Raw genomic sequence first — 19,989 nt, forward strand, 5'->3', positions numbered from 1 at the left:
ATTACCATATTTTTCAGAGTATAAGACACACTTTCCCCCCCTAAAAGAGCGTGGAAATGTTGGCGTGTCTTATACACCGAATACAGCTATTTTTGGCCTTCCGAAGCCCCACCCCGCATCCCATTTTTGTGAAAAACAGGCCGTTTTTCACCAAAACGGGGGTGTTTTTTGCCTTCCCCCACCCCCTAGAAGCACCCTGAAGGCTTCAGCAGGGCTGGGGGGCATTTTTGCCTTACCATAGTCCTGCTGAAGCATGCAGAATGCTCCTGGGGGCTGAGGAAAGACAAAAACTTTTTTTTTTTACTTACCTCTTTGAAATCTTGGTGCGTCTTATAATCCGAAAAAGACGGTATGTGGGCAAAGTTAACATGAAGGATCCCCGTGACTGGAAACAGAAGGTTTCATGTCTCCCCACCCAACTATAAAAATCACATCCTTCACACTATGGAAAGTGAATCAAGTTTTGGAAATTGGGAGTGATAAATATATAGAACAGTGTTGTGTACAAATAATGATTTGCTGTACTTATTTTTTTAAAGGGCAAACATTAATTATAGGTGCAAAATGGAAGAATCTCCACTTTAATTTAAAACAAAATACCTGTCTACAAACTCAAATTTAACAATTGTGGCTACAGCGATATGCTTCAATATGGATGTTTTTGCTTAAAGTTTCAGACAAAAACAGCTGAGTAAAATTTCTACTGTCATGAATATTGGGAAATAAGCAACTGCTGTACCGTAGTTGTTGAAGGCTGCCATAAGATTAGGAAAAATAATCCTGAAACTTATGCAAATTGAATAAATGAACTTTGAATTTAACCAATGGCTTCCTTACTGCAGACGCTTGATAATCTCCCACACAAGTGTAGAAGTTTGTTATTTAGCTAAAACCTTTCATCTCTATATTTTTATCAAATGGTCTTCAAGGAATATAACAGATGCTAGTACAAACAAATCTTGCTGATGAAATTGGAACATAGCAAGATTCATTATTTCCAATAAATCAATTGGTCCATGGGATGATACTAATTTTAGACTATCAAGTGGTGTGCTTTCCTCTCCTTACTGGATGAGTCTTTGTACCTACATGGAATAAATGTTGCCACTCCTCAACTAGTGGAATCACTGATACAGATACTATATTTTCTGAGTTTTTTTAGGAAAACAAACATATTCCTTACCTGTGTCTCTCCAGAACCATCATCAACCATCTTGTGCTGGGCAGCCAGATCTGGCCTGGCATGCAAACTAGTGGCATCAAACTTCACCTGCTCCACCTTGGCTGTTGTAAGGAAAATAGAGAAGGTTAACAGGTAGATAGGCTTGAAATGAGCAGCTCTTTTGTGCAAGCCCAGATTGTTACATGAAGAGTAGATAGCAACAAGATGGAACAGGTTTTGATTACATGGATGGAATATGTGAGAAGATATTTAATATACAGTAAGTCTTCTGCTATTTGCCACCCTCTAGCTATTATTCTATTATTCCGAATGCTACAATATAATCATGCTGGCAAAGAACCTGTAGTAAAGAAGGGTTGAATTCATACTTGACACAAGCTGCCTCTGCCTAATTGCTCCTCTGCTCTAGCGTTTACCTATTTTTCCAATTGTATGAGTCTTGCCAATGCCAGTGGTTTGATTGTGAACTGTCCATTTCTGAAACAGCTGCCTGAAAACAGCCGATTCAGCGCCATCGTTTTCAGTTTCCACACTAGTGGTAGATGGGTAGTTTTTTGCTTTGATGAAACCCTGAAATGGAACAGATGAATATTCACAATAAGAATCATACTCTTCTTTTCCATAGGCAGCAAACAGTTTCATTCAAAGGAACTCATTGGTCTCCTGTAAATCATCTGAAATAGGAACGTATTTAAAAAGAATTGTTTTCAATAAAGCATGTATTTAGAATTATTTGATGAATTATAATTCAGGTATCATGCCACAAGAAATTCAAATAATCCTTGGATCATTTTCTTTTTAAAAAGGCAACTATTTTAATATTTATGGGGTTTTTTGCTCATTTAGTGGGGAAAATAACTCAAGATTATCTTTTATCTAAATATAATTTTTCTTCCTCATATAATGGTATTTCTCTTTGTGTCATAAACTGTCTCCAATTAATTCTAGTAAGCATTAGTAGTTGTTCTTCACTTAACATTTCATAGACAAGCATTTCATATTCTTTGAGGAATCTGCATTAATATTTCCTGGAATTTGCTGTCCAAACCAAGAATATTCTTGTAAAAATCCCTACTATTAGGAATAGAGGAAGTTTTCATTGCATGTTATATACTTTCTTGCTTTGTTTTATTGATATCTACCCAATCCTATGAAATGAAAAAGGACACAAAGAATAAAGACAGGTTGTAATAGCAATATTTTGGTTCAAAATCATATGGGTGATGATGAGTCAGTAGAACTGCAGTCCCTTTAAAAGTTAGGAGAAAAAACATGGAAACACTCTCCTAGGATGGACACGATTCCTGAAACTTTTCTGTTATGGTCCCAGCTGTGCCTCCATCCCAAAGACATTTGTCCATATAATGACATCTTCACTCACCAAGGCCCTTGACAGGGCCTGCTGCCTCTCTTCCTTGCTGGAGTGTTTGCCCTTCCACACAAAGATCTTCATACCACCTTGGTCCAAGATATAGCAATCCTAACAAGAGACAAAGCAGGTTCCCATTTTATGGTTGTTCTATTAGGAGACTACTCTGCGAACAGAACACATTTTTTTTCTTGTCAGATATTATTGTCAAATTCTCTCAAAGAAAATACACCCTCTTTTGCTTCTCAGTTTGAGATTGAAGTGGCAATAGAAGGTGTCTGTTTATGAGAGTTGAGCACTGAGGTATTTCACTGCTTCTTCCCTCCACCAAGAAACATGCAAGCTCAATTTCAAAGAAATCCCTCACCTCATGCTTCAGGAGGTCTTGGGTAAGAGGCTGGATAGCAACTTCCTGCACAAGTAGATTCCCTTCTACATCAGAGACACTTGAAAGAGAACAAAGTGTTGTCATGGAACAGATCTTACAACAGGAGACCTCAATCCCCGGGTTGCAGCCCACTACTAGGCCGTGTGCCATTCGGAACTGGGCCGTGGAAGAAGTCTATGAGTGTCAGTGCACACCAGGGGTGGGATTCCACCGGTTCGGCCCTGTTCAGGCAAACTGGTAGCTCCGAAGATCAGGTGAGAGCAAACCAGTTCGCTCTGACCTTCAAGTGGGCCTGCCACCGGCTCCTGGGCTATACCCACATATATTTCCTTGTTTATTAGCCCAGCTGATCGGCACGGCAGAGTGGATTGCCGCACCTCAGCTGTTTTCCTATGAACTGCGCACACATGACATGCGTCAGGCATGTCGTGTGTGCGCACACTCAGCGAACCAGTTGTTAAACCGGTAGCAGTGGTGGATTCTGGATCTCGTTGCAACCGGTATGGTGCAACAGGGCCTGGCGGCCACCACATAAACACACGCAGTGTCCGTGCACACACACAGCACGCGCATGCGTCCTTGCCTCCTGTGATGCTCTGCGATGGCTCTGCGACGCTCCAGCTGCTCGGCGGAGTGTCACGCAGGCGCTGTATGCTCCGTGCGCGGAAGCACCGAAGAGCTCAAATACAGGTAAGGACGGCGGGCGGGCGGGCCCTCCGGAGCACTGTACCGGAACTGTACCCGGTGCTCCTGGTAGGCACCGGTACACCCGTACTAGGGCGTACTGCCTGCAACCCACCAGTGGTGCACCTGTACATCCCCGCTTGCAACAGCAGCAGGTAAGTGGGTGTGCGTTCCATTTGTGTACACCCGTATGCACAAGTGGAGCTATGCGTGCATGTGTGCACTTGCCAGCCACTCACTTGAAACCATCCCCTCTCCCTTCCCGTGCCAGTCCACAAAGCCAACATAAAGTCTCCACAACAACAAAAACGAAGATTGGGCTAATATGTAGCATTATGTTTAAAAAAATCTCACAGCTAGATTTACAAAGTTACACAGTGTGGAAATAACATAAATGACTCCTACAAGATTTTTCTTCTTCAGATACATGAACCATGAGTTCTGTCCCACGTGCAAAAAACCCTGATTTTTATATTACTTTTAAGCTTTCATGTGATTATTTAAAAAAATAGATGCAAAGGACAGGGAAAAGAGGAAGACCCTTTCTTATGCTTTTTTGTTTTGTTTTATTGTTGCAGTTGCAAGGAAATCTTCCCAAATATAGGTAGTCCCTGACTTATAACAGTTCCTTTAGTGACCATCCAAAGTTACAACAGCACTGAAAAAAGTGACCGATGACCATTTTTCAGAGTGGCGACTTTTCCAGCATCCCCATGATTGTGTGATCAAAATTCAGATGCTTGGCAACTGACTCATATTTATGACCGTTGCTGTGTCCCAAGGTCATGTGATCAACCTTTTGCCACCTTCTGACAGTCAAAGTCCATGGGGAAGCCAGATTTATTTAACAACCGGCTTACTAACATCAACTGCAGTGATTCACTTAACAACTGAGGCAAGGAATGTCATAAAATGGGGCAAAATTCACTTAACAAATGTTTCACTTACAACATAATTTTTTTGGCTCAATTGTGGTTGTAAGTCAAGGACTATCTGTATAGCTGTGTGTCTCCCAAAACACTGGTAGGCCAGGAAGCCTCCTGTAAGGCCTCTTTCCTGTGCCCATGGCCTTAATATTCCCTCCAAGCATCATTGTTTCTATTGTAGCCTTTCTGAAACTCTTTTCTTTCATGACCAGTTGTTGATGGGGGCTGGAGACTGATGCATTTGGAGGGTTGTTGTAGGCAGTGAAAGGTTGTTAGATGCTTTCCACCATTACTAAACATACAACATGGGTAGTCTTTATGAACTGAAGTTAAAAAAAAACCTTTGGCAACACTAGTATTGTTAAATAACAAAGGTGGAATCTCAGGTATTTAGAGTAACTATCCTGAAATCACTTGAAGTTCTATGTGGAGATGAATCAGGATTGCCCACTGCACAAATCCTCTCCTTGTGGCCTCCAGTCTTCTCTCTATTTACACTTGCCCATAACCAGCAGTGTGGCCTTTCATCACTTGGATGTGGGAACATAAAAGTTTAAAATAGCATTTTATTCCTGTAAATATCCTCTAATATTTGGTAGAGGTGCAAGAGAACAAAATAGTGGGTTCACCCACATGTATCATATGACATCTTTGTATTATTGTCACGCTTACCATGTTTCTGCCCTCATCTTTCCAAACCCATTAAGTACAGCCCCTATTCAGTAGAGAGTTATTTGGCTAATGCAATGTCACTGCAGAATAAGGGTAAAAATGCTTTACAGGGAATCTCTGTTTTTTGAATAGTGAGGAAATTATCATTCTCATTTACCCCAAATATTTGTCCTTCTTTCTGCAACTATAGCAATAGCACTGAGACTTATATGCCGCTTCACAGTGCCTTACAGCCCTCTCTAAGCAGTTTACAGAGTCAGCCTATTGCCCCCAACAATCTGGGTCCTCATTTTACCCACCTCGGAAGGATGGAAGTCTGAGTCAACCTTGAGCCTGGTGAGATTCGATCTGCCAAACTGCTGGCAGCTGGTGATCAGCAGAACTAGCCTGCAGTACTGCACTCTAACCACTGCACCACCATGGCTCTTATCGTCCATGCAACATCTTTTTCTACCTCTGGCTCCCAACACAGCATGCCAGTAATACTCACTGGTAGAGCTTCAGAGAGGATTTCAGTTTCTGGTCCACTATTTCATCTGAAATGACCGGTTGGATGTTCCTCTTCTCTCCGAGCACATAGAACATGATTTTCATGAGTGCAGGAGATGCGCCTTCATTTTCACCATCCACTATAGCCACCTGTGCTCGGCCACCACGCTCTCGGTCACGAATGTCCTTGGCTAGATTCATGCCCTATGAAAAAGGTCACCACCCCAAGCAAACGTCAGAAGTTGCACGAGAAAATCAGAATAATGCTGAACTAATAAAGAGATTCAGAAATAAGACAGGGTATTAGATTGTGGTTCCTAAGACTGGGTATTAGGTTGTGGCTACATGCTTGTGTAACTAACACACACACACACACACACACACACACACACACACACACACACACAAAGAATTGGGCAGCTTCAAGTAACTCATAGAGATCTCTGGATTTTGAAGCAATCATACAGTAGATTCCTTGACTTTTGATTTCATTCCTGCTACAGGAAGAAAGTGAGTATGACTTTTTTTCATGCAACAGAATTTGGACAAGGACAGAAATTTTTGAAGAAAGTGAATCATGAGAATGTTGTTCAAAGTGAAGACATTCTTGAGTTGTTCATGGGTGTAGAAATAAGCTAGAAGCTAGTTAACACATGGAGGACAAGGAAAGCGTCAGCTTTAAAATGACTAGATTGTGTCACTGCATTTCACTAAAATTTTAATTTGGTTAAGCTACATTACTGAACACGTAGCATGTACTGTATATACTAAAAGTATTCTTCATATTCTCTACTATTTATTTGTGGTATTGATTCAAAAATGCAAAGGGCATGTCCTGAAAAATCTTAGGTCCCGAATATGATGAGGGGTAGGGGAGATAAGTTGCTAAGGGGAAATTTCCAAAGATGAACCATTTGCAATATTTCAGCAATCTCTATTTCTTTTCTCTCTTTTTGCAAATTCACATAAGAATTAAAAGACATTTGTATATCTTGTGGTTAAGAATACCTATTAGACAAATAGAATGGGCAAAAATGACAAAAAATAGCTTTTTGAATGCATTGAATTTATGAATGGATGTTGAACTAAATCTATTCCTGAGTGGCTGTTTGCTTCCAAAGTGAAGCATTTCTCAAGATGATTCAATAAATAATCCATGGCATCCTTTTTTAAAAAACACATTTTTTAAAATCCCATTGTTCTGTTTCTTTTTTTTCTTTGTTTATATGATCACCCATCTCAACACAGAGAATATTGGTGGCTAACAATACATAAACATATTCCAACAAACCAACAAAACCCTCCCCCAATATAACCAAATATCAAAAAAATCTTCTCCCACTGAAACAAAACAATACAGATGATACACTGGTAGTGGCTACATTTGCTCCCAATTTTATTTTTAACATGTATGTTCTGTTAGCATTATGGCAGTGATGGCGAACTTTTAGACACCAAATGCCCAAACTCTGCGCATACCCAAACTGAACATGTAGGCTTGACTGTGTGCCTGCATGTGTAGACATGTGCAAATATGCACATGTGTAGACATGCATGCGCATGCATGGGTATGCTCATGCATACATGGGCTTGCATGCATGTGCAACAGAGACCCAAAGACCAGCTGGCTGGTGGGGAGCGGGGCATCCCAACACTGGCAGCCTGGCAAAAGGTAAGATCTTTTCCTTTCGTGAATTTCTGTTTCGTCGTTTGCAGGGAAACAGCAGCTCACGGAAGAAACGCCACGGAGATCATGACCTGGGGCGATGGCACATGTGCCAGCAGGGAGGGCTCTGTGTGCCACCTCTGGCACGCGTGTCATAGGTTTGCCATCACAGCTATATGAGATCTTGTTTTTAGATTTCGGGTATCAAATTTCCTTATACCCATCATTGTGCAAAGCTCAAAATCCAAACGCCTCTTTCCTGACTCTCTACCCAGCTTCCTGCATTTCCACCTGCCCCACCCACCTTCAGCCGTTCCAAGCGGTTGCTTTCAGGCCCATTCCACTGGATGATGAGCTTCCCCAAGTCCAACAGGAAGACATCTCCCAAATTGAAGCTGTTCCAGTTCATCTCCACCTATTCAAGACAAAGCAGCAGAGATGAGAGACGACTAAAAGTAAAAGAAGCACAGCTGGATTCTTAAGGAAGGATGTTCTGGGGTGGGAAGGAGGAGAAGCCTTTACCAAGGACAGAAGCACAACATTTGCAAAAGTAGTGATTGCATGGCTTTTATCATGAGGATAGAAGTGCTAGTACATCTAAAAAAATTAAACATTTCATAGAAGATTTGTATCATGCCAGTGTACAGTGATGAGTATGATTTTTAGCACCTTTATAAATGGTAAAAGCATCTAAAGAACTGGGTATATTAACCCAGGATCTTTCATTAATTGCTCATCTACTAGTCCTTACCATCCCCTTCCCTGTTGATCTCTGACCTACCTCTCCAGCCACCACATTTTTCTTCCCCTTGACATGCAGCAGCCGTTGCACATTGTACGTGTTGGTTTCCACATGTTTCATGCCCGAGGCCACACCGCCCTTCTTATAGCTGCAGAAGAAATACAGGGTTCATACTGCGGGCTGCAAAAGACCTAACTCCACCATGATAATGAGCTCAATCCTCCACAAAAGGAAAAAAAAATCTTTCTCCAGGTGTCGTATGTAAAATAACCAGATATTTTATATTTACTCTCTAATTCCTTTGTACGTCTTCATGTTTCCTTTGCTTTCTATTTCTATCTTCAGACCATTCAGGCCATCAGCTTTTTTTTAAAGCCGCTTCTTGTCATAAACATCACACTAAGTCGTAAAACCGCATGCTCATTTTTGTGTGAGCCTAAGCCATTCTGAAGGGAAGCTGTGATGTATGGCTGAGCGTGTTGTGTGAACCCAACCAAGTATAGCCTATCCAACAAAAAGCGGCTAAAGCATGTTGGGTTTGGACCACATGTGAACTAAATCCTAATAATTGTAAATCCACAAATATTCATACCCGTGTTTTTCCCCCAAATAAGACCATGTCTTATAATTTTTCTGCCACCAAAATGCACCAGGCCTCATTTTTTGAGGAGGTGATTTTATCCAGTGACTCACTTCATTTGCATGCGTTGCCAGCTGCCTTCTTTTCACTCTCAGAGGCCTTCAGGAACTTCTTCAGCTTCAGATAGTTGCAGCCAGGCCTCGCATCCCTGGGCCCATTTCTTCTGCTGCAGCCAGCAAGGCTTTCCTCAAGGCTTCTGTAGCCGATAACAGAGCTCCGGATCGATCCTCTGGAGCTCTGTTATCGGCTACAGAGGCCTTCAGGAAAGCCTTGCTGGCTGCAGCAGAAGAAATGGGCCCAGGGATGCGAGGCCTGGCTGCAACTCTCTGAAAGTAAGTAGTAGGGCAGCTCCAGCTCCCCCATCCTCACCCTAGCTTAATTTTTACTTATGCACCCTGGAGTGGGTGGGGTCTTAATTAGGGCTTGTGTGTGTGGGTGGGTGGGTGGTTAGGGCTTATATTGGGCATACATGTAAAAATCAAGCTAGAACTTACTTTCTGAGTAGGTCATATTTTCGGGAAAAAACGGGTATATGAAGTTCTACATAAAACTTTCAGCTTCTGTGCAATACTGTCAATTGACATGAGCTCTGGCGGCACAGTCGTTAGAATGCAGTATTGCAGGCTACTTCTGCTGACTGCCGGCTGCCTGCAATTTGGCAGTTCGAATCTCACCAGGCTCAAGCTTGACTCAGCCTTCGGTCCTTCCAAGGTGGGCAAAATGAGGACCCAGATTGTTAGAAGTTGGCTCTGTAATCTGCTGAGAGAGGGCTTTGAAGCGGTATGTAAATCTAAATGCTATTGCTATTACTGTACTACTTTCTTCATACAGAATTCAAATAATTCTGTATAATAAGTAATACACTTACTCATCTGAAAGACGAATGCATTTTTTTCCATATCTCATTGGCAGCAGTGGTGATCCCTTTATTCCAGTTCTGTTAAAATGCCCTGTGGCTTGTTCCAAAGATTATGACTCTCAGCTTGCTTTAAACAAGCAATTGAATTTATTTAGGAAATTGATCAGAGAAAATCTTGCTTTCATTTTATTTCAGGTTTTATTTTTGATTATTTTAATAAAATAAAATATTAATTTATTAATATTTTTATTATGTATTTTATAACAAATAGTTATAAATAAAAGATAAGGAAAGAGAATCAGGAGTGGCTGATTCTCTTTCCTTATCTTTTGTTTATTATTATTTATTTTGGAAAACTTTTTTTTTAATATATTGGATGACCACTCCAAGCACATAACAAAATTGACGACTTCACGATCCCACTACTAAACCAACTCTAAGTTTCACCCTATAACCCTGGTAACTCTACCCATCCAAATTAGTTCTGTTTTGTTTTGTTTTCCTTAATTCCAAATATTGGAGACCAACATTGCATATAGAAAACTGTTCTGACCCCCTCCTCTCTCCACGCCTGTGAACAAGCCAAAACACAGGCTTAGCTGTTTGCCACTGTTTAATTGCAAGATAACAAACCCTTTGGCCGAAGGCCCAGATAATTGAAAATACAACAAAACAAACCAGATCTTCAAACACGGCTCTAAGACATCGACTTTCTTCACTGCTAATTTCGAATGGTTGTTTCCTGCAAATGTCCCCTCCCAAAACCTCACCTATAAGCTCTCTTGGGAGGAGCCAATCTACAGCCATCTGTGCTAATTATCATCTGTGAGCCTGCCTATGAAGCTGCTGCTTTCATTTCTCAGCCCTTCTCACTCTAGCATCAGGGACTGACTGCCTTTGATCCTCCCCACTGCTCCATGCCTCAGGCGCCTCCTCGTGGCCAACCAGCCCCTCTGGGTCTCTGCTCTGAATCTGCAACCTGCACAGGGTCTTCCACATCATCCAGGGCCGACTGAGATGATCCCTCGCTATCTGAGTCCATCAGCAGCTCAAACGGATCCTGCTGGGCCACAACAGAAAGCACATGAAAAAAAAGACACGTATTTCTTAATCCAAACCAGAGCTACTTTGGGCAATTGTTGCTAGTCAAGATGATCAACCTGTTGATCTGTTCAGCATGGACAGCTCTGCTCTTGGATGAAGAAAAAGAAACTAGAATTATGCAGACTGGTCCCAAAAGGATGGCAGAGAGCCTTACGTACACAAGGCCTTGCTTGAAGTGACTCCGAAATGTGTCACTCTCATAACTTTGAGTCTCACGGTACTGTACAGCAACTCCGCCCAAGTGCTCATCCATTTGTGTTGTGTAGATGGCAGCTGCACCTTGTTCATCCTGAGATGATGAACTGCCCAGCCAGAAATGGATGTCATAGGTGAATGTATTCTGAATCTTGTGCGTCTGGATTAGTAAAGAAGAATATTAGCTAATATCAAATCAAGTATGTTCATTTCAAAATGCTGAACTCAGTTCTGTAACCAACACAGAACAATCATCTGGGATTAATAATCATGATTATTAAGGAAGCTTGCTTACTACTATGAATAGCAACTCACTGTTGCATTGCACTTATATTTCTCTGTTGTTATACAAAACTCCCCAACCTCTGGCCCTTATGTAAAGACAATGGGTAAAGTAAATAATTGGCATTCAATTAAAAATATAGTACAATAAATAATGAAGCAGATCAGTTCTCTTTTTTTAATGCTGAGCTGTCTTGGTAAGCTTGAAACACTTAACCATAGGCAAAGGAATAAGGTATTGCAGGATTTGGGCTTTGATCTAACTCAATTTCTTCTGTGCCTCTACCCATCTCTTATACTAGTATCCACATTTCGGGTCATTATGACAATAATCCAGAATATATACAATGCAAAGAGATGTACTGTATATGCTTACATTTCACAAATAATGAAAAGATGGAAATGAATAGAATATGAGAAATAGATTTTGGGTGTCCATCCTAGTTTTTGGTCAAATATAGTTTTCAGTACAATTTCCAATAAGCAAAAACAGCATAGTGGAAGAGCTAACATTTAAAGAACGTGTAATAGCTTTTGAAATAAATGACAGCAAATGAAGCTTTTATTTATCACTTGACTTTAGGCTGTTCAAAGTATTGGCTCTTTTTGTACTGAAATACCTATAGTAGATTAAATGAAGTCAGTGGAAAATTCCATAGTCAATTCCAATTAAATTTAGCTCTAAACAATTATCTTGTAATGATTCAAAAATAATCTTTTTAGATAAGGCAGAGACGAATTATTATTCTTCGTTTCAGTAAGAGTGGTGTTTAACCACACCTGAAAACTAATGCCAGAGATGAGCTTTGAACTGGGCATGTTTTGATTAATTACAGTCTTCTCTCCAATACCTCCTGCATCAGCTTTCAACAGTTTTTCACCTATGTGCAGATTTTAAGTGAGACTATGTACTCATACATTTTGCATTATATACTATTACTACATAATATGTAACAGGTGTTATATATATGTGGCGGGCAAGCTCATATGTGCACGCAGCTCTATTTACCAGGTGCAAATGGAGTGTATGCACATGCTCGCACGGCACTTGTGCAAGGGAAATGCGTGCGCATGCATGCCCATTTCTCAGTCCTGTTCCGAATGGGTCAAAGCTCGGTAGTGGCCTGCAGCCCAAGGGTTGGGGGACCCCTGATATATAAAATCAATATAATGAGCCATCATGGCAAGTTTTGACAAAAATAATAATAATAAAACCAAATTATGTTTTTTGACCTAAAGAAATGATCAAAAGATGGAACCTGAATAGGTGTACTTTTGAAAACTACCTGCCATTTAATAAGAGTTATGCATAAGGCTACCTGGCAGATAGCCCAGTGTTAATTTATAACCAGTAATAAGAGTATGTGATGTTCCTCCCGTTCTAATTCCGCACTATCAGTAGTACAGGATTAGTTGAACTTCCCGTGTGAAAAAGCAAGCTTTGCATATCTGTGTCCAACGTTTTTAGATTTGTTCCTAGTCATGCACAAGCTTCCATGTAAGCCACCTTCCTCACTCTGAGCTTATTATGTCCCAGCATTCAGCCCCCCCATAATTCACGGGATATGAAACACCCCTCTCTCTTTTCTTAGCTCCTTTTACCGCAAGCACAATATAGGCATCCCCTTCATAAAAGTTCCCGTAGGTCTTGGGTGGTATGGGCACCATCTCCATGTTCTGGAAGGAAAGGAGGAAAGGAATCAGGAGACTTTAAAAAAAAAAAAAGATTTCTCATATACAGTTTACTCCTCGACTTACAACACAGTTAAGCCCAATTTCCATTGCTAAGCAAGGCGATTGTTAAGTGAGTTTTGCTCCATTTTTATACTTCTTTTTTTGCTATAGCTGTTCAGTTAATCACTGCAATTGTTCATGAATGAAGTGAATCAGGATTCCCCCATTGACTTCGTTTGCCGGAAGCCGGATGGGAAAGTTACAAATGGTGATCACATGACCCTGGGACATTGCAACTGTCATAACTACATGCCAGTTGCCAAGTGCCCAAAATGTGATCATGTGACCATGGCAATGGCCATAAGTGTGAAAACTGGTCATCAGTCACTTTTTTCAGTGCTGTTGTAACTTTGAAAGGTCACTAAAGGAGTGGTTATAAATTGAGGACTACCTATATTCTCTCTACTGCTCTGCTTGTTCTTCCAGCAAGTTTCTTCGGCTTTTAAAATATATATTTTTTTCTGTCTATGGAGGTTCTCAGTCACTTAGATCACAGTTATCCCAAAGGTGCTTTTCAAAAGACAACTGGAGTTTCTTGGGTATTTTTTTTCCTCTTCTCATCCAACAAGGTGGAGAACTGAAGAAGCTTGTTGGATGAGAAGCAAAACATCTTCAAGAGAAAAAAAAATACCCAAGAAAGTCCAATTGCCTTTTGAAAAGCACCTTTGGGACAACTTTTTCTGTTGTTCACTTGAGTCCTATATATTCATCTATATTGCAGCCGGATAATGTTCTGAAATACCATCCTTCTCCTTCAGAGAATTCCCCTACTTTCTTTTACAGGATCTCTTGAAACTCCCGATTTTTCTTGATGCAGAATAACATTCCCGGCCATTCTGATTTGTTTATGCCATTTCATATTACCTGAGTTTTAGATGGCTCTAAGCCGTTTATACTTCAACAATGCACATCATTAAAACCAGTTATCCAAACAACACAACAGTCATCATTGTGTAAAATAACAAGCACTATACAATGCACTCATTGTCCATCAACGTTCATTCACAGCGTCGCATTCTTGTTCTCTGAAGGCATTCCAGAATAAGTTAAAAAAAAGAAAACAAATTATGAGCCACCACAAGGGAAGGAGCTATTCCTGGCCCTCAATGGAGCTGTTTCATAGAAGGGGAGCCTCCATCAACATGCCTACCTCCCTGTTCCCACTGGTCAGGTTTTCCTAACAAGCAAGCACGCAAGCAAGCAAGTTTGGCATTGGCCAATAAAGCTTGATTGCTTTGTTTAGCCGCAAAATGTGATCCAATTTATTTTAGAAAACCATGCATGCAAATAGCGTCTGCTTGAACCCAGAGATATTGAAAGAATTGTGCTGGTCAACAAGATGGGATAATTCAATCATTTCCCCTCCCTGCTGCACTTGCAGGAGGATTCTTTCTTTAAACCTGCATTTTGCACGGAGAGAAAAACCCCTTCTGTCTATCATAACTTCACTGCAAAAGTCTAGGCAGTCTCTAGGTGGCATCAAGGCCTTTGCTACCAATTAATAGTTGCCTGGATTTTACAGCCCATACAGATAGTCTAGGAGTGGGGACTGAGCTTAGCAGCTGAAAACTGACAGCCCAGGTTTGAGACCCGAAACGCTGCATGATGGAGTGAGCTCCTGTTACTTGCTCCAACTCCTTGGCCACGGCAGTTTGAAAGCCTGCAAGTGCAAGTAGATAAAAAGGTACCACTTTGGTGGGAAGGTAACAATGTATCGTGTGCCTCATCGTATAGCAATGGTGGCCACGTGAGCACAGAAATGTCTTCGGACAAGTCGGGATCCCTGGGCTAAGAAATGGAGATGAGCACCTCCACTCGCCCCCCCCAGTCAGACACGACTGGACACGGAAACTTTCACCTTTACCTTACAAATACTTACTTGACCTATCGTAATTGAGACCAGAATTTCTATTGTTAAACAAGGCAGATTTTAAATAAGTTGCACCCAGTTTTACAACCTTCTTTTTTTGGCCATCGTTGTTAAGCGAATCATTGCAATGGTTAATTGAATGCTGTGGCCTTTAAACAGATCCAGCATTCCCTATTGCAGGGGTGTCCAAACTTGGCAACTTTAAGACTTGTGGACTTCAACTCCCAGAATTCCCCAGCCAGCTCTGCTGGCTGGGGAATTCTGGGAGTTGAAGTCCACAAGTCTTAAAGTTGCCAAGTTTGGACACCCCTGCCTTATTGACTTTGCTTGCTGGAATGTGGGGATCCCATATAAACCCAAGAGGCTGAAAACATTGTAAGTATATGTCAGATGCCAAGCACCCAGTTTTGATCACATCACCATGGGGCTGTGTCGGTTGTAAGTGCGAGAACTGATTGTAAGTCACATTTTTCAGTGCAGTTGTCATTTTGAACAGTCATTAAATGAAGGGTTGTAGGTCGAAGTATAAGGCAGCCCTGCTTAGCATATTTCACTCTATAAAGCAGGCTAGTCACAAGAGGTTTCCTGTATAAATGTCAAATATGTAGAGCAGAATTGAGTTGGGAACCATGACAAGAAGGTGGATGGGGGCAGCACTTGAGGCCTGCTGAGTCTTAATCCTTTCCCTGACTGCTACCTACATGTTCACAATTTTTTTCCTGAAAATTGTTTCCCACAAAACATGGCCAGATTATTTCTTAAAATAGTAGATTAATTACCAGCCGTTAAGTTACTAGTGTAAACAGTTCCTTCTATTTTTTTTTCCAGTTTGCATTAGTTTTTGCGGTTATGATTACAATCCATAATAAAATTACTATAAAAGCCAAACAGAAAAGGCCAAAAGAAACATTTAAATTTAAATTTATTAAGTGTAGCCAGTATGTCCAGTCTTGTGTTTTAAAGAATCCCTTTTTCTGTAATATTAATATTAGATTTTGGTAACACTTTTTTGATTTTCCTGAGGCTGGCTCCATGCTTTGGGAAGCTACAAGCTGGGTAGTTCTTGTAGAACACTTTGACGTAAAATTGCCACCAACTAGTTTCTTCTACATAGACATCTGCTCATCTGTTCTATGGAATACTGTCCATCCATCCACATGGGTTTTTGCACATATTCACATTCATTCTCACCTCAATTCTCCATATTTGAAGTCCAGGTGTGGTTTTGTTCAGAGTCTTGGTGACTTTGGTATTAAGTTCCGGCATGGTGACTAATCCTTTGTAGCTGGATTTCGACATGGAATGGAATGGAAAAGAACATTAGCAACAGCCCAGGTCAAAAATAGTATGTGCCAAAAGACATTTGAACTTTCTTGATGTAACTCAGCCAGCCTTGGAATCCCCAAGCTTCATCTCTACAGTACTTGATTAGTTGAATATTGCTAATTAACTTACTGTAATTATTTTTTTAAAAAAGACAAACACGGAATATCTTACCATTTGTATTCATTGAGCTCATGCGCTTAAATGAATGCTACACACTTCCTTGGGATGCTAAACCTGTACAGCTTGAGCATCAATAGTTAGAAAGTCCAGTTTTGGAGAATTACGATCTTAATTATTAGGTAGTTGAACTCAGTGAAGTATGCATCTTAAGAGAGACAGAGAGGACACAAGGTTTTGTCTTTAACTACTCTGTGAGTTTCTGGGCATTCCTTTAAGCATCCTTGGGAATTTTCCAGTAAGGAGAAAAGTTCCAATGTAGGATATAATTATCCCTGTGTTTAATACACCGTACTGCTGCAAGACCTTTGCATAGTTTCCTTATATATGTGCTTTTTCAGTAACATACCAGTGGTGAGTTGCAGGCAGTACACCCCGGTACGGGCATACTGGTGCCTGCCAGGAGCACTGGGTACCGTTCCGGTACGGTGCTCCGGAGGGCCCGCCTGCCCGTCGTCCTTACCTGTCTTTAACACTTCAGCGCTTCCGCGCACAGTGCGTACAGTGCCTATGCGATACTCCGTTGAGCAGCTGGAGCGTCACGGAGGCGTTGCTGGAGGGTAGGATGCGTGGAGGACGCCAGGCCCCGTTGCAACCGTACCGGTTGCAACGGAATCCAGAACCCACCACTGTAACATACCATAACAGAAACACAGCATAGAAATCTTAAAAATAGATTTGCTTGGACGACACTATTTTTTTGTTGTCGTTGTGCATTTGACATTTTCAGATAATTTCTGAGGGCAAGAATCCCAAATCCTGGAAGAGGAGCATGGAAATCTGCTTTATGTCAAGACAAAATACTGATCCATTTAATTCAATATTGTCTTCGTTGACTGGCAGCATGATTTCAGATGGGAATCTCTTCCAGAATTATCTGGAGAGGTCAGAAATTACACCTGGGGCTTTCCCCTTGCACTCCTGAGCTGTACTCATTCCCTCACTCTTGGAAACAATAAATATTCTCTAGAATATAGCAGCAGAATCAGTGGGAATGTCTTTTGCAATGCAATGGGGCGAGATTGCTATGCCTGGTATGGTTTGCTCTCATATTGACAATGAGCAACTTTCTTCATCGGCTAACACAGGGGTTGGCAACCTTAAACACTCAAAGAGCCACAAAGGTCGCAACCGGAAGCCCTCATTCAATTCTGGAACTGACCGAAAGTCCAGTTCCCCCACCATAGAGTCTCCTAGCGCAGTGTCCTTTTCCCCCTGCCAATCAGAAGTCCAGTTCCCCCACCATAGAGTCTCCTAGCGCAGCGTCCTTTTCCCCCTGCCAATCAGAAGTCCGGTTCCCCCCACCATAGAGTTGCCTAGTGCAGCGTCTTTTTTCCTCTACCTGTCCTAACCGAAAGCCCTATCAATTGTGGAGCCAACTGGCAACAGCGAACCGCAGCAGAGGGATGAAAGAGCCACCTGCAGCTCCAGAGCCACAGGTTGCCGACTCCTGGACTAACATAATGCAGTTTTTGAATCGCTTCAGTTTTAAACCATTGAAATCTTTTTCTCAAAGTAGCTGAACTTTATATCAGGGTTCAATATAAGAAGTAGGGCTAATCAACTCTGGCGATAACAGCTAGTCCTTGACTTACAACCATTTATTTAGTGATCATTTGAAGTTACTATGGCACTGAAAAAAATGACTTATGACAGTTTTTCATCTGTATGACCATTGCAGCATCCCCACGGTCACATGATCAACCTTTGGGAAGCTTGGCAACTGGCATGTATTTAAGACAGCTGCAGTGTCTCTGGGTCATGAAATCACCTTTTGCGGCCTTCCAATGGAGCTAGATCCACTTAAGAACCGCATTGCTGTTTTACAAATGCAATGATTCACTGTGGCATGAAAGGTCGTAAAATGGGGCAAAACTCACTTAATAACTATCTTGCTTAGGTACAGAAATGTTGGGCTCAGTTGCGGTCATAAGTCAAAGATTACCTGTATAGTTTAACCTGACTGATAAGAGAGACTTAAAAGCATCAGCTGTTGTTGGGAGAACTGGCTTTCCAATATCTGTCAACCCATTACCCATCTGTGGGTTGCAAATAGAGCAAATCTAAGCAAATGCAGCTGTTATCTCATTAGGCTCCCTAATTCTCAAATGACAGCCTTCAGAGGAATCTCCTTGCAATCCCACGGAGAGGTTCGTCCACTTGGTTCCTTCTGAATCTGAGACTCTTCATTCTGCAATTTGGTTTTATTTTTGCCAATTCCCTTTCATCCAAAGCATGGCCCAACACATCTATGGTCTATGGGAAGCTCCTTCCTTCCTTCCTGAACATGACTCTTCCCTTATCCCTCCAAAGAAAGGTCCACACTGATTCTCCAGCTGGACCGTGTGGCTAGCCTTTGTGCTAACACAAATTTAAGAGGGGTCCTTGGCGCTATCTGAGCTCGCTTGCCTTCTGGCAGAGATTTCATTACCCGAACTAGGTGACATCAGCAGCGCACTGATGCTGTTATCTAGTTTAGGTAATGAAACGTCTGCAAGGAAACAAGCGAGTTCAGAGAGCACCAAGGACCCCTCACTTCAATCCTGGGCTACAAATATTCTCCTTTATCGGTACAAAATTAAGAGTTATGCAGGAGGATTCTGCTATCATCAATTCAGAAAGGCTTCTCATCCTGGGAGAACCGATGACAGCACTGGAGCTCAAGCGATGACAGCAGCTCAAGAGAAACCTGTTTGGATTGTAAAACTTGTGGTTTTTCTCAGCTATCACACTGCAAACACAAAGCTTTCAGTCCTTATCTTGGAGCGTGGCAACCCTGGTGTTATATAAACCAAGTTGGAGCAAGGACAATTTGGGGTCAGGCTTCTCCAGAATGCAACAACCCACCCCCCTCAACCCACTCCCCACAGATCCTGATCAGGCCCAGTGAGGCCTGTGCCAGGAGCCGTCTCTCTAGATCCCCAGAACAAACTTCTTACCTTGCCTGTGGTGTCTGCTTAGTGGGCACGCAGCACCTTGGAGAAAGACTGTGCCTGAACAGAGGAAGTGCCAAGGCGACCTTTGTCCCTTTCTTCCCTCTGTCGCCACCAGCCTTTGCCATATAAGGGCAGGAATGCCTAGGAAGGAAAGAAGGAGAGCCAAAGTCCCTGCTGATCCAGCTGAGTTGTGTCCTTGGCCTGGGTAAGATCTAGCCTGCAGTTGAAGGGTTACTCACCTGTCTTCCAGAGGAAACTTGCCTCACCTGTGACTTCCAGAGAAACAAATGCAGCCTGCTTGCCACTTGATTTTGGTAACACCCCACTCACTGCCACGTTTCTCAATCCTGGTTAGAAAAGATGGGTGGATGGTTTATTGAGTGTCCTTGAGTAGTCGAACGTTTTCCTTCAGACTGGCTGGTCATCATTTCATTGCATTTAATTTACTCTTCCTCCTTGGTCTTGGTCTTCCAAATTGCTAATTTGGAAATAACAAACCAGATGGTCAGTTGCTCCATTGAGACTCAGGACAACTAATTTTCTTCATAATAGCCATATACTCCCCAAGGGAACGATGCTTCTGTTTTTTAAAAACATTATCATTCTGTTTGTCTTGTTTAGTTTATATTATTCTTATGTTACTTTTTATTTATTACGTATTAATTATATTTCTATCCTGCTTTTCTTCCAAGGGCTCAAGGCAGCTTACCGGTATATGGGGCTATCCCTGCAATTGATCGCCAAAAG

General features: G+C 41.7%; 2 protein-coding genes across 4 annotated transcripts in view; both read right to left on the reverse strand.

Moving 5' to 3' along the window:
• The window catches only part of VIL1 (villin 1), a 30,825-nt gene extending 11,448 nt beyond the window's left edge, over window positions 1–19,377 (reverse strand). The window contains exons 1-11 of one of the 3 annotated variants that reach the window (XM_081948192.1): window positions 19,246–19,377; window positions 15,995–16,088; window positions 12,802–12,876; window positions 10,881–11,077; window positions 8,159–8,267; window positions 7,682–7,792; window positions 5,713–5,915; window positions 2,920–2,998; window positions 2,565–2,663; window positions 1,600–1,753; window positions 1,184–1,284 (exon numbers count right to left, since the gene is read on the reverse strand). In XM_081948192.1, coding sequence (XP_081804318.1) covers window positions 1,184–1,284; window positions 1,600–1,753; window positions 2,565–2,663; window positions 2,920–2,998; window positions 5,713–5,915; window positions 7,682–7,792; window positions 8,159–8,267; window positions 10,881–11,077; window positions 12,802–12,876; window positions 15,995–16,088; window positions 19,246–19,367 — 1,344 coding nt within the window. In that variant the 5' untranslated portion in view covers window positions 19,368–19,377. Of the gene's footprint in view, window positions 1–1,183; window positions 1,285–1,599; window positions 1,754–2,564; window positions 2,664–2,919; window positions 2,999–5,712; window positions 5,916–7,681; window positions 7,793–8,158; window positions 8,268–8,812; window positions 8,957–10,296; window positions 10,424–10,880; window positions 11,078–12,801; window positions 12,877–15,994; window positions 16,089–19,245 lie in introns of those variants that run through there. The other 2 variants (XM_081948194.1, XM_081948193.1) reach the window with 2 other exon arrangements.
• A 281-nt stretch (window positions 19,378–19,658) lies between these two features.
• The window catches only part of CTDSP1 (CTD small phosphatase 1), a 51,655-nt gene continuing 51,324 nt past the window's right edge, over window positions 19,659–19,989 (reverse strand). The window contains exon 8 of the mRNA XM_081948360.1: window positions 19,659–19,720. The gene's annotated coding sequence lies outside the window, so the exon portion shown is untranslated. The remainder of the gene's footprint in view (window positions 19,721–19,989) is intronic.

This window comes from Natrix helvetica (assembly GCF_964273705.1).
Source record: "Natrix helvetica genome assembly, chromosome: 1".
In the NCBI taxonomy this organism is placed as follows: Eukaryota; Metazoa; Chordata; class Lepidosauria; order Squamata; family Natricidae; genus Natrix; species Natrix helvetica.